This window comes from Guillardia theta (assembly GCF_000315625.1).
Source record: "Guillardia theta CCMP2712 unplaced genomic scaffold GUITHscaffold_43, whole genome shotgun sequence".
NCBI classification, from domain to species: domain Eukaryota; class Cryptophyceae; order Pyrenomonadales; family Geminigeraceae; genus Guillardia; species Guillardia theta.
The window spans coordinates 244129-257701 of record NW_005434631.1 but is presented as its reverse complement, the minus strand read 5'-3'; the positions used below and the strand labels follow the sequence as shown (position 1 = coordinate 257701).

The window sequence follows — 13573 nt, the reverse complement described above, 5'->3', positions numbered from 1 at the left end:
GGGGGAACCCCCAGAGCTCCCAAGGCGCTTGTTGACACATGAATGAAGATTTTGTGACTGTACTTAGCTCACGAAACTCTGATGAGGGGAGAAGAGGGAAAGGGGGAAGGGGAGGATAGTGGAGAGGAGGGGAGAGGAGGGGGGGACGAGGGGATGAAAGGGTTCGAGGTCAAACTTGTATTGTAGGCTCCTCAGATTCCGCATCAGCATCCTCGTTGACCTCCTCCTCCACCTGAAGATCAGCTAGAGGCTCAAGAAACTCTTCTATCGTGCCATGGTGCCCGTCCTCGCTGTCCGCTGCTCCTACGATGTCACCAGCATCTGCTCTCGTCCTGGCTCGGCTGCCAGCAGCAGGAGACGAGTCCTCCGTCTCGTCCTGTCCATTGTTGTCCATGTGAAACTCGCTGGAGGGCTCGAGCTCCTCGTAAGCTGGAGGAAGAGAGAGTCAGTCAGAGCCATCAGCATCCCACGCACAGCTCACTAGCTTGCTGGAGGAGCTTCTTCTCTCTCGCTGCCTCCTTGATCATCCTCGCTGTCTCCCAGTTCCCCGTCCTCTCTGCCCACTGGACAGCGTTGTGCCCCTCCTGTCCGGGCGGGTCAGTCATCGCTGCAGCCACGAGGAGCACTGACCTTGTCGAGACTGTCGACGTCGTCGATGACATGGCACAGGTACTTGACAGTCTGCTTGTGCCCGCCCATGGCAGCTATCATGAGGGCAGACATTCCACCCTGTCGCCAAATTAAAAACGATTTCCAAACTCAGAAAGAGGAGGGGGGAGAGGAACGACATCAGGGAAGCGCCTTCGGGCGGAGGAAGGAGGCAGAGTGAGAGTGGAGGAGGGGGTAAATAGGATTCTTCACAGTGAGTGGAGGAGGAGGAAGAGAGTAGCTCATGCAGCTCCTCTAGCACCTTGCTGACTGCGTTCACGTTGGCTCCGAGCTCGACGAGAGCTTGTACCGCCTGCGTGTGACCGCTGGCGGCTGCCTTCATGATAGCGTTCATGCCCCCGGTGTGATTACGCTGGATTGAAGTTAGTGAAGGGGGAAGCAACGGAGGCGACAGGCAGCGAGCGAGTGAGGAAGGAGGCAGAAAGCAGAAGGCTTTTGAGAGGGGACGGGGAAGGAAAGAGGGCAGGGGGGCGGGGTTCTTGAGGCAGAGACGGATGAGCTGGAGATGGAGAGGCAGGAGGAGCGGAGAAAGGAGGAAAGATCGCTTACAAACTCTGCCATCTCCCGCGGGAGGGCAACAAATCCGAGAATCCGATCGAGGTGAGCAGCGAAATCTGACCCGACGACAGCACGTAGAGATCCCTGCGGTGAACGTCATCAGCGCCTTACGTTGCTCCTGTGCAACTAAACATGGACAAGTTTAACAAGGCTCTGACACGAGAGAAGAAATTTTTGTCCTGCGAATCATCTCTATCATCGTCATGTTGGTTGGCATTCTCAACATCCTCTTCTCAGGATCATGGTTGCCATCATTATCATCATGAAACAAAATACACACAAAATCGCACAATCAAATACACTCTTTCATCATCATCACCAAAGAAGTGAGTGCAAGACTGTTCTTGATGTCACTGATCATCCTCCCCGTGAATGTCGATGCAAATGCCGAGGACAAGGTCTGGAATTGAGCTGGTCAGAAACTGCAGCAATGAACCGTGGGGGTGAAGAAGGAGAAGCACCAGGAGGAGGAGTGGATCACGAGTGGAGGAGGAGTGGAGGAGAGGGAGCAGCAAAGGAGCAGCAAGTGACCTGGGTATTTCCCTCCTCCTTCACCAGCTGCTGCTGCTGCTGTGAGGATGAAACCAGCGCCATGCTCTTGTCCGTGTCTGCGCCGTCTCTTGGCAGCTTGCTGGCAAGGACCTGACGCTCGTCGTCAAGTCCTGACAGAGGAGGGAGGATGGGGACGTACTGGTTCCTGTGCTGACGTTTCTAAAATCTTCAGCTTCTCACTTACGTGCTCCTCCTGCGATCCAATCGGTAAATCTCTTCAGGAAGGGAATAAAGAGGAAAAGGACGGGGAAGAGGAGCAGAAAGGGAGTAGACCCGAGGACAAGAACGCGAGGACGAGGACGAGGACTAAAGGGACCTCAAGGATCAGCTCGTTCTCTACAGCATCGATGTCTGCTCCCAACTGAGCCAAACTTGCAATCGTTTGCGTGTGTCCTGCAATGATGTCTTTTACGACCAGCCGCCGCATCCGCAGCAACATGTCCTCCTTGTCCCCCATGCTGACAACTCTAACATTCCCGTCCACCCTCCATGATCCCTTGATTGTTCTTACCCTCCATGGCTGCGAGCATCAATGCCGTTGTCCCACCCTGACGACAACTCGATCAACTCCAGATGATCACCACTACAACGATCACAATCTCCATCATCGTCTCAATTATCACAATCTCCATCATCGTCTCAATTATCATTGTCTCCGCCATCATCATCATCGCTCACCTCATTCCTTGCATTCACATCTGCTCCGAGCTCGCTCAGGAGCTTGATGCATTCCGACTTGCCACCTGACGAAAGTTTGAGGCAGAGAGTCGCCGGGGGGCGACGACGAGGCAAAAACAGAAACAAGTAGAAATAGGACGAGGACGAGGACGAGGACGAGGACGAGGACGAGGACGAGGACGAGGACTTTACCCATTGCGGCTAGCATAAGAGGAGTGGTACCTCCCTGAGCAGAAGGTCAGGAGGAAGAGAAAGAGAGCAAGTACGATCTGCACGAAAACTTCTCTCACCGTCATCTGACTCTCAACTGAAGCTTTTTGCTCGTGCAAGAAGTGCACCAGCCCCACTCTCCCTGACTCAGCGGCCGCGTGCATGGCAGAGTAGCCGATCTAGTGAACGTAAGGAAGATGGTGGCAGACAAGGATCAGTGGAAAGCGCAGGATCAACAAGCGTCCTGAGTGCAGCATAGGAGAGGGAGGAAGGAGAAGGAAGCGAACGTTGGGAGTGAAAGAAGGACTAGAGACAAAGATACCAGGATGTGCATGTAGAGCAGAAAGTGGGAGGAATTGGAGAGAATGACAGGACAGAGGAGGCAGAGAGGGGCCCGAGGAGCAGGGAGAATACTTACATAGGGACATGTGTTGATGTCAACTTGCATCGCCAGCAACCTCTTCAACGACACGAGGTCGCCGTTCTCAGTCAGCCTGGTGAGAAGAGCCTGGGAGGAGAATAAGGCAGAACAAGTAGGAGGACAGGAGGACGCGGACCAGCATGCAACAGAGGATAGCGACAAGAGGATAGAACGACATCAACCCGGCACATCGAACAAGTGCCTCTCCTAACCTGAGCTTGAAGGTCCTTCAGCTCCTTTGGTGACAGGCTCTCTTCCTTGACGTTGGGACAGATGTACAAGTTCTTCCTCGCGCGTTCCACCGCATGCGCGTCTCTCTCCCCCGCCTTGAGCATGACCTCCTCATCCAGCATGAGCGGTGAAATGCCGTTGCGCAGCAGCATCATCACGTCGGCGATGTCTGTGTCGAACATGGCGAGGACAACGCTCCTGTCAACCTGCAGCGAGACATCCGCGAACGAGAAGGCCGAGCAGTTCTGCCTGATCGCTTGCAGCACGACCTCCCGGTCTACCGTGTAGTCCACGATGTTTCCTTCGGGCACTGAGAACTTCCCAAACTGCAGGGCGAGTCCGTTTTGCCTCACAGCTGCGAGCATGATTTTTCTGTCGAACTTGAACCTGACTTCGAGGGTCTTGAAGTGCATGCCATCGGTCTCAACGAGCTGAAAGGCGTCCTCCTCCTCCTGCTCTCACTGCATCAGTGGGATGTCTCTTGACATACACTTTTAAGGAGGGGAGAGAGGTATATAGAGATGGGGGGGGGGGGGGAAGGAGAAAGTGGAGACAACGAGGGGGTAGGATACAGGATCAGGGAGCACGAGGGAGAGATGCACAGAGATGTACAGAGTCGGAGGAGGGGAAGGATGCGAGGAGACAGGAAGGAAGGTTGAGAAAACGAAGGAGGAGGTCGAGTTTCACCATCGGTCTTGTCTCATACTTGATGCTCCCGAAGACTTCAGGCGACTGCGAAGGGTGACTCGAGATGTTTGCAGCAAGTCATGCCGTCACCTTGAAGATGCCAACTTTCATCAACATCGTCACCCACTTCTGACAGTCCTCGGGACTTTGCGCTTTGAACCTGACTGCCCGCCCCTCGGAAATGCTGCGCAGCTCGAATTTGACCTTGTCGTAGCAGCTGGCCTGAGCCACCACCAAACTCACTCAGAGGGTTCTCTCACAGGACGAGATCAAGGTGGCACCTTCCATTTGTCAAGCTGGAACGTGAGGAACCCGTTCTTGCCGCTGGACGACTGAGAAGCATTCGTCTCAATCACGTGCCTTGCAAAGACTGTCTGCAAGGTGCTTGCCTTCTCTTTCTCAACTGAGGCAAACATACATCCATTCTCGATCCAACAGTAGCATTTGGTCTTGTACGCATTTTCAAAGAATCCTGGGAGTTTCATCTCTGCTTCAGAACAACGGAGGAATCGAAGGAAACTTTCTCACTGACCATGAGTCTCGTTCTTAATCCAGAACCATCTTCCAAACTTTCGGCCTACCAGAAACGATCAATCTAACTATCTCCTCCTCCCCTCCCTCCCCTTTCCCTCCCTTTCCCTCCCTTTCCCTCCCCTTCTTCTCTCATTTTCGTTACCTTCCGCCATTACGCTCTCAGCCATCGTAGCTCAATCGCCCCCCAAAGCTTGCTTGACAACTTCTTGCACCCCTCCTAGTCCCACCCACCACTCCTCTCATTAAAGGAATATACTTTGAAGTACCGGTAGTGAAGGACTACCCCACCCCCTAGGTGCCCATTCCCTGCACAAGTGTCGCTTTGTTGGCTCTACTATGAATGCAACCCATGTGTAACGGTCTGATAACGGAATGTCAAAAGCTCCGAACTGAGGATGCAGGGCAGGTACAAGAGACGACTAGAAGCGACAAGACTGACATAACAATGCTCTTTTCGATCATGCACGCCTTTGGACGAACATAACAATGCTCTTTTCGATCATGCACGCTTTTAGACGAACATAACAATGCTCTTTTCGATGATGCACGCTTTTAAATCCCCTCCCACTTGTCCGTACAAGCTTGACTGATGCCATGTTTGATTTCAGAAGATGATGATACGTCAAGATAGACGGAAGTAAGATCAAGCATCCGACCTGTCCTCTCTTTCAGGGATGAAGAACGTTCATGCTGAGCTCGTGTTTACGCCCTCCTTGGTCCAATCTCTCCTGCGAGGGTCGAAGACGAAGGTCATTGAGAACAACATTCGACCAACAAACACGAGCCTGCGCAGCACGAGAGACTCGTTCAAGGTGAGGAGATATTGACGCTTCCAACGAACTTGATGGGCTGATGTATGCTTGCAATGTATGCCTGCTCATGTATGCTTGCAATGTATGCCTTCTCATGTATGCTTGTCATGTATGCCTGCTCATGTATGCTTGCCACCTTGTCATGTATGCTTGCGATGTATGCCTGCTTATGTATGCTTGCAATGTATGCCTGCTTATGTATGCTTGCAATGTATGCCTGCTTATGTATGCTTGCAATGCAGTCCAAGGCCAGGCACATATGGCTAGAAGAGACTATCAGGCACAGGAAGATCAGAGACATTCAGAACATGATGAACCGAAGACAAGGCATCCTTTCGCTGCTCGCCTTTGTGTCAATCCTAATAGCGGTCGCCATCAACGAGCTCTGCGTCGAGGGTGACTACATTCCACACTTGCCGAGCCTGTCGGAGGAGATAGCTCTTGAGCAAACGGCGCAAAACCCTCGAAAGTGTACGAAGCCGCTCGGGGAGGATGCAAAGCTCTTGCAGAGCCTGATCACAGCTGTGATCCTTGGCCTGCTGCTGGTGCAGCACTCCCTTCGGAAAAAGATCGCCTCGATGCAGACCTCCACCTCCACCGCCACTGTTAGGAAGGACGAATTCTCCTCCTCCCCGAAGATCATCAGAAGGCTCCGACTGACCTTGGAGCTCTTGATCAACTTCGTTCACAACCTTCCCTTCGTGCACTACGATATGGCAGTGAAATCGGACGGGACGGTGATCTACTATCGCCTCGACTCCATCCTGGCAGTAGCCACCTTCGTCCGCTTCTACCACATCTTTCAATGGATGCACATGAAGGTAACGGAAACAGCCTTGCTACGTCCAGTGACGGCGCCATGTGCAGGTCGTGTACCGATACTTCAACCTTGAGGTGCTGCCCATGTTTAAACGTCTGCAGTTGCTCACTATAACAACTGTAGGTTGCCTACATTTTACGTGACTACACCATCGTAGAGTGGATTCAGAACAGCTGGATCTCCGTCTCTCTGCTCGCTGTCAAGATTCTGATCAAGCGCCAAGCCATCGCTGTGATCTGCATCTTCATCGGCATCACCGTCCTCAGCATCGGCTACATGACTCGCGTGGCCGAGGGGCCAGCCTACACCGAGCACAGCGTCTACCTGTGGGATCAGCTCTGGATCATCTACGTGACATTCTGCACGGTAGGCATGCGTGCGGGGAAGGGAGGAGAGGAGAGTAAGTGACGGGTGGCGGACGCTTGTGCTGCAGGTGGGCTACGGCACTGTCGTCATCACGGACTTCGGCAAGTTCACCGTGTGCATGGCGATGGGGATGGGGCCCGTGGCAGTCGCGTTCGTGACGGCGACGGCAAACCAGGGGATCCGACTTAACAACAACGAGAATTTCATGATGAGCCGCGCGGACAACAACCACCTCAAGCTCCGCGTCCTCACCTCCGCTGCTCGAGTTATACAGCACTGGTGGAGGGGAATCAAGGCTGAGGCAGGGGGGGGAGCGGTGGGGGGGGCAGGAGGGAGACTCTCGAGGAGGTTGAGCTTGAAGAGGGAGTGGAAGAGGGTCCGACAGGGGGAGCTGCTGTACCGCGAGCTCTACAACGATATGGAGATGCTGCGGAGGGGAGTACGGAGCTGCCGACCATCGGCCATGTGCAAGGAGAACCCCCGAGGTCTGTGCGGGAGGTCGCGCTGACCTCTAGTGAGGAGCTGCTGCAGGAGCGGGACAAGAGGCAGGGACGTCGATGGCCCCCCGCAAGTCAGCGTGAGATGCTCCTGGTTTCTGTGGGAGCGAGGCTGAGTATGTGCTGCCGGCGAACAGGTCGCCAAGGAGGACGAGGGAGCAAGAGGAAGGTGAGTGCGGGATGGCTGGTTGAAAGGCCTTGACTGACTACAACAGCTCGGAATCGGCTCATCCGAGAAATCGAAGAGGTGGAGGAGGGAGGGAGGGAGGGAGGGAGGAAGGAGGAGGAGGAGGAGGAGGAGGAGGGGTGAGGATGCGTTGATGCGATTTGAAAGAGAAGAGAGAGAGGAAGAGGTGCGGGGCGGGGGAGGGGGAATCGTGCAGGAGAGAGAGGAAAGCGGGTTGAAGTGCGAGAGGAGGAGGGGGAGGGAAGGGCGCTGGAGGAGGAAGGGATGAATTGGTGACAGGTGAGCAAGCGACTGGTGCGGGTGGACGAGCGACTGGCGAATCTCGTGAGGATCAGCGAGAGGAGGAGGCACGACGGGTGAAGGGGAGGAGGAGAGAATGATAAAAGAGACAGGATCGACCAGGATGTCTTGTCACAACATTTTACACTTCACAGCAGCTTCACAGATCCAAAGGGATGGGGATGGGGATGGGAAGGGGGAGGGGGAGGGAGGGATCAGCGGCAAGGAACGAGAGACGGAGGGAGCGGAACAGGACTGAGGGGGGAACATGAGACCAAAACATAGGAGCAGGAGGAGGGCAGATGATGTTTGCGTCCTCCGAAACTCCTTCAGCTGCTCCGATACCTCGAGGCATCCACGAGTAGAAGCCTGCCAGACACTTTCACATCTCCTCCTCCCCTCCTCCTCTGCCACCACCACCATCTCCTCCACCCCCAACCCGCATTCAAGCATCTTCTTCCTACCTTCCGAGATCGGTCAGAGTGTCTTGAGCCAGCTTGCCTCCGGCAAGGCTCTTCAGCCCGAGGTACTGCCTGCTCCACTTTCAGCCCGGCACCTAGCTCCCCTCCCTTGCTCCCTCCTCCCTCCTCCCTCCTCCTTGTACTTGTACTTTGTTCCCTTCCTTCTCTTGTTCCACCTCTAACTTTACTTTCCTCTCCGCCTCCTCACCTCGAGTGGAGGGAGGAGAGGCGGTATGGAGCGTCTCGCTCGGAAGAGAATTTCGAGCTCGCCGCCTTGCTGCTCACGCGGACATCTCGCGGGATCAGCGCGCCGAGGAGAGGATGGCTTTCGTACTTCATGCCCCTGCCCTTGCCTCTCAGCTGTAGCGACGTAGGGAACGAGGACGAGAGGGAAGGAGGTCGAAGGAGGGGAGGGAAAGCAGAGGGAGGGAAGGGGAGGGGAGGAGATGAGATGAGGACAGAGATGAAAGAAGGGGAGGGAAGAGGAGGAACACACAGGGGAAGCAAAGGTAGAGGGAGGGGGAAGGGAGGGGAAGGCGAGGAAGGAGGGGGGAGAAGGGAGCTACGGCTGACCTGACGCCGGTGGAGGCGAAGGTGATGATAGCGTTGGCCTCGCTGAGATAGTTGATCATGAAATTCTTCATGAGGCACTTGAGGGGGAAGAGAGCCTTGAGCATCCTCGTCGACTCCTCGAACAGCAGGCAGTCGTCCGACAGGGGAGCGTTCTGCAGATACTTGGGAGCGATGCTGTAGCTCTCCCGATCGCTGGCCTCCCTGTTCTGCTGGGGAAGGTTCAACTGCTGCAGCCGGTGGTTCCTCACCATGGTCCGCTCCCTGAAGATCGACTTGACCCAGAGCGACTTCTCCTGCTCGTTCCCGAACTCGTCCCACGTCGAGGGCTGCACGAAGATCTCGTCGCCGCTGCTGTTGCGGGCCTGGAACAGGTGGGAGTTGATGGCAGCAAGGTGCAGCCCCCACCGCTGCCGCGGGTAGAGTGTCCAGAGGGAGGAGATGCAGCCCTGCATCCCAACTAGCAGGCCAGTGCGATCGAGCCCGCTCTTGCAGTTGGTCATAACGATCACCCCGAGCGCCTGGTTGAGCAGCGCAGCGGCGGACATGGACGTGACCCGGCTGAACCTTCTCTTCTGCGACTGGTCGCCCTCCTCCGCCCGGCAGTCTGACATGTACCCTCCCTCCCAGAAACCCAGCTCGGCCTGCACCAGCGTACGGAGCGAGTTGATGGCGACCCTCGCCCTCTCCAGCTCGTGCAGGTGCTCCTGCATCACTTCCCTCATCCTCTCCTCCTGCAGCGACCTGCTCATCGAAGGCGATTCAAACGAATCTTCCATGTCCGACTCCACCGCCTCCTCCTGCTTCTCCCCGTGCTGGGGGGGTGCTGGGGCGCAAAACTTCTTCTCGTCCGGGGACTCGGACTGGTCAGACTTGGTCGCATCCCAAGGGTTCTGTTGGGGAGAAGGACTCAACTCCGACACGAGGCGCTTGGGGGAGAGATTGATGAGCCTGCGGTAGACCAGGCAGACCGTCGTTGAGAGGATCTGCAGGATGTTGCGGACAAGCGAGACCGTCTGCTTGACAACCTCCATCGAGCGGGAGTTGATCCCGTCCGCATCTGCTTCAGCCCGCAGCCCGCGCCAGTGTGCCTCGATCCTCTTCTTGAGATACTCAGGCAGGAAGTCGACGAGGGTCTCCCATACCTGGTCGTCGCTGGAGCTGACGATTGGAATGAGGAGGAAACTCTTGAAGTACTGGTCCAACGGCTGGCAAGCGCACGTGATGCAGTCCGTGATCGCTGCCTTGTCCGCACAGCCGGGGCACACCAGTGCCTTCTGGATCACTTGCGTGTACTCCCTTTGCAAGGCAGCCCAGTGAGGCTTCGAGGAAGCAACGATGCTGGCTAGGTGGATTCCTCCAGGTCCCGTCGGCCCGATCGCAGCAAACCCGGACTTGGTCATCAGGCGCCGGATCGCATACACAGCATCATCACACACCCACTGCAAGTAGAGGATGGCACAGTCCACGTTCTTCCTCCGGTTGTAGTCGGCTCCCATCTCCCACTGGTCGGTGTTGGCCGGGAGGAGGAGTTGACCGTACTGGACGATCGGGAGGTCCTTGGGCAGTCCGCCTTCCTCCTTCGCGTCCGATCCGAGGTGCTTTGCGTTGAGCTTGCGGATGATCTCCTGGAAGGCCAGGAGCTGCCTGTCCGTCATGTCCGGCTCGCCGCTCGCCTTATAGTGGCTGAGCAGATTGACGGAGACAATTCGGTTCGGAAGCCCCGCAAGGCACTGCTGCTGCAACACGAACCGAACGAGGAGGTCAAGATGTTTGTTGATGTGACCGGAGGGCTCTCGAGAGAACCCGACGACGCCATGCCGAACTATGTTCAGCACCACCCTCCCGGCATGCTTCACGGGGCAATAGTAAAGGTTCGCTATCGCGTTGAAGCGCCAGGACTGCTGAGGAGGACATCTCTCCCGGGAGGCTGATCGGAAGCAGGTTCCCGACGTGCAGCTACCGAGCTTCATCCTCCACCCATCTCTCGATCCCGGATCGTCGTGCCTGGCGGGCTCGAAGTCTATCGGGATCGAACTCAACGTCACCCCGTCTGCCCTCCTCCTCTGAAGTTCCTCTGGCGTCCCTGCATGAGGCTTGAGATCCCCGACGGGTCCCCAGCAGAAGTCCACCAGAGAACCTTCGGAGTGCAGAGTTCGCGCCTTGTTCATGAGGCGCCTCCAGCTGTTCTCGAAGGATATGCTCCATGACGTAGAGAACCCCCAGGCGGAGCACTGCTTGGGGAGGGCAGCGTTCTCGTAGGCAGACACGTTGACCAGCCTCGAGAAGTCGCCACGAAGGAGAGGAGAAACTCCTCCCTCCCCTCGATCCAGCGCATCCCACCCGTACTTCTCCATCCTGGATGCCGCCCCAGCGCTCAGCTCACCACCAGTCACGATCGCCTCAAGGATGTCCAGGTCTCCGAAGAACACGTGGACGCAGCAAGGATCGAACCCGTTCTTCCTCCTCCTGTCCTTCTTCCCATTCTCAACCTCAAAGAAACCTGCCCGGAGACCGATCTCCTCTGATACCGCCCGGCATGCTGTCAGCGACTCTTCTTCGCTATACCCTCCCCCTCCCTTCCCCATGACTTTCCCAAGAGCCCAACCAGCTATCTGCCGCATGGAAGGAGCTCCTCCTCCCCTGAGCTCTCTGGGTGTGTGTTGCATGCCCCTTCCTGACGCCTCGTCCTCCTCTTCCTCACCCCATCGCGCATCTTCGTCCTCCTCCATCGTGTCAGCTGGTCCGGACAAAGCGAATAGGGTGAAGTTAACATGAAACGGATCCTGGAGATTTTAAATTTATCATGCAAATTTGAAATAATGGAAACTCTGGCTTCATTTTTCGGAATTTGTGCCAAACACTTGCTATACCCCTGTTTCCGTAACGACTTCTGACGGGTGAAGGGTCGAAGTCGCAATGACCCCTGGTTTTATGATAAAATGCCTTCAGGGGTGGGGTACATGGTCAAGCCCACCTCAGATCCCGCACAGCCGTTGAAATGCAGTGGGAGGCGAGGGAACGAATGGAGGGGAGGGAAGGGGAGGGAAGGGGAGGGAAGGAGAGGAGAGAGGAGGGGCGGGGAAGGGTGTGGGAGGGGAGAGGACAGGACAGGACAGGACAGGACAGGACAGGACAGGACAGGACAGGACAGGACAGGACAGGACAGGAGGTGGTCTGGAATCAAGGTTTCAGCATCGCATCTATCGTCCACTGACGTTGGTGTGCCAGGTGGAGGTGAAAAACAGGGATGGACGAGATACAGAAGATTGTATACGAGATCACGGATCGATGCCGTCGGCAGAAGATCCTTGCGAACGAGATGCTTGCTGCCTTCGTGGCCAAGGCGATCATCTTAGAAAGTCCAGAGAGGTTCCAACTGGACAAGAACCTGAGCGCAGACGACATCGAAGAGCTAGTCTCCCTCTCCGTGAGGAGGCTCGCCAAGGAGGACGACCCCTCTCTCGAGACCCTCCGCCTGCAAGTGAGCTTCGACTCGAGCTACGTGGAGAAGCAAGACGAGCTGGAGAAGGAGCGAGCGGACTCCAAGAGGAAGTACACCGTCATCGAGCAGAGCATCTGTGCCGTAAAGTTGCAGCATGCCAAGGACGTGGCGACCATGGGCCAGCTACACAAGCTCATCATCGCTGCGCTGCTCACCAAGACAGGGCAGGACCCGCAGAGCGAAGTCTACCAGAAGGAGGTAGCGGCAGCGCTCGAGAGCGTCCTGCCTCGAGCCAACTTGCACGCGTTCTCGAGCCTACCGTATGCAGATAAGCGGGAGAGGATGGAGGACCTGTTCAACTACGTGCTGGGCATCCGCCTGTTCAACAAGTCGATCGGGAAGGGAGGAGTCGACCTGCCCGACAAAGTCTCCGAGTCCCACACGAGGATAGAGGACTTGTTCCACAGGGTTGACGCGGAGCTCGAGGAAGCAAGAGCGGTGGTGGAGGAGTACGCCATGGCGATTGAGATGATGCAGAGAGCGGAGGCTAGTGCGGACGAGACGCTCGTTGCCTCCTTGAAGCGAGTGCAGGATGAGCTGACCAACAGAAGGTGTGTAGAGCAGCTCCAGGGAGGAAGAAAAGGAAAGGGGAGTCATGGAGGGGAGGAAGGGTAGGAGGGGAGAATGGAACGGGAGAGGAGAGGAGGAAGGGTGGGGAGCAGGAGGTAGATGAAGAGTTGATCAGATCTCTTGCAGGCAGTACCTGAACTTCCTGGAGAGCTTCGAGGAGGAGCTCTTGAGCTTGCGCGACCGGTCCAAAGACCTGAAGCGGCAGCACGACGGGAACATGGAGGACCTGAGGGAGCTGGTGGGGAGAAAGACGGCAGTGCCCAAGGAGAAGGTCTATCCTCTGTTCGAGAACCTGGCAAAGCTCTGGGTGGAGAGCAAGGAGATCGACCAACACACGCACGCGCTGCTGGGGATCTTCGAGGACCTCCTCAAGTTCTCTCAGCCGCGTTACGTAAAGCAGCTGAACGAGGAGCTGGTGGAGGTGAGGACGAGGAGGAAGGAGGAGAGGAGGATATACCTGCTGTCTTTGATTGACTTGCTGCTCAGCGAATCACGAGCAAGGCGCAGGGGAAGGGCCAGGCAGGGGAGGAGGCAGTGGGGGTAGGAAGTCCATCGCATTCAGCAGGGGAGGAGGGTGGGGAGGGTCAGACGGAGGGCAAGTCAGTGAGCGGAGAGAAGATCGAGGCAGCGCTAAATGTCGAGTCCTCGGAAGCGATTCATGTGTACCGGTAAGAGACAGGAAGGATGGGGGCAGCAATGGAGGAAGAAGAGGAAGTGAGAGGAAGAGGAAAGGAGGGAGGGGAGGAGACGGAGGGAGGAGTCTGTTATGACTCTGTTCAATGTCAGGTCAGACAACCCCGAGATCGCAAACCTCGTCGTTAACTTCGGAGGCTTCTGCCCAGTCACGATCGTCGAGAGGAACAACTTGCTGCTTCCCGGCAACCCATCGCTGGGATACGTCCTGTACAAGTGCGATTACTCTGCACTCCTCTACCTCCCCTCCCTCCCATGCCCTCTCCTCTCCTC

At 56.3% G+C, this 13573-nt stretch overlaps 4 protein-coding genes across 4 annotated transcripts in view; 2 read left to right on the top strand and 2 right to left on the bottom strand.

Moving 5' to 3' along the window:
• Positions 1-169: 169 nt before the first annotated feature.
• On the bottom strand, positions 170-4707 carry GUITHDRAFT_110059 (hypothetical protein; the record flags this gene model as incomplete). The annotated part of the gene is made up of 20 exons (XM_005830876.1): positions 170-429; positions 482-584; positions 631-729; positions 911-1021; positions 1219-1311; positions 1547-1627; positions 1783-1869; positions 1919-1972; positions 2096-2172; positions 2291-2327; positions 2458-2522; positions 2650-2683; positions 2748-2846; positions 3086-3175; positions 3301-3771; positions 4007-4051; positions 4097-4228; positions 4288-4493; positions 4539-4583; positions 4683-4707. 20 exons carry the CDS (start codon positions 4705-4707, stop codon positions 170-172), a joined length of 2214 nt encoding a protein of 737 aa, XP_005830933.1.
• A 507-nt stretch (positions 4708-5214) lies between these two features.
• GUITHDRAFT_140090 (hypothetical protein) lies at positions 5215-7582 on the top strand (the record flags this gene model as incomplete). The annotated part of the gene is given in 10 exon segments (XM_005830875.1): positions 5215-5352; positions 5595-6173; positions 6220-6246; positions 6296-6523; positions 6543-6572; positions 6606-7023; positions 7070-7115; positions 7173-7204; positions 7251-7282; positions 7502-7582. The coding sequence occupies 10 exon segments, from the start codon at positions 5215-5217 to the stop codon at positions 7580-7582; spliced, it is 1611 nt and encodes a 536-aa protein (XP_005830932.1).
• Positions 7583-7629: 47 nt separating this feature from the next.
• Positions 7630-8800, bottom strand: GUITHDRAFT_153110 (hypothetical protein). The gene is made up of 4 exons (XM_005830874.1): positions 8536-8800; positions 8171-8305; positions 7966-8034; positions 7630-7870 (listed from the first exon to the last, which is right to left on the bottom strand). Exons 1-4 carry the CDS (start codon positions 8784-8786, stop codon positions 7831-7833), a joined length of 495 nt encoding a protein of 164 aa, XP_005830931.1. The 5' UTR covers positions 8787-8800; the 3' UTR covers positions 7630-7830.
• A 2982-nt stretch (positions 8801-11782) lies between these two features.
• The window catches only part of GUITHDRAFT_110056 (hypothetical protein), a gene marked incomplete at both ends in the record, with an annotated part of 2726 nt that continues 935 nt past the window's right edge, over positions 11783-13573 (top strand). The window contains 5 exons of the mRNA XM_005830873.1: positions 11783-12588; positions 12734-13028; positions 13094-13147; positions 13196-13275; positions 13394-13516. Coding sequence (XP_005830930.1) covers positions 11783-12588; positions 12734-13028; positions 13094-13147; positions 13196-13275; positions 13394-13516 — 1358 coding nt within the window. The remainder of the gene's footprint in view (positions 12589-12733; positions 13029-13093; positions 13148-13195; positions 13276-13393; positions 13517-13573) is intronic.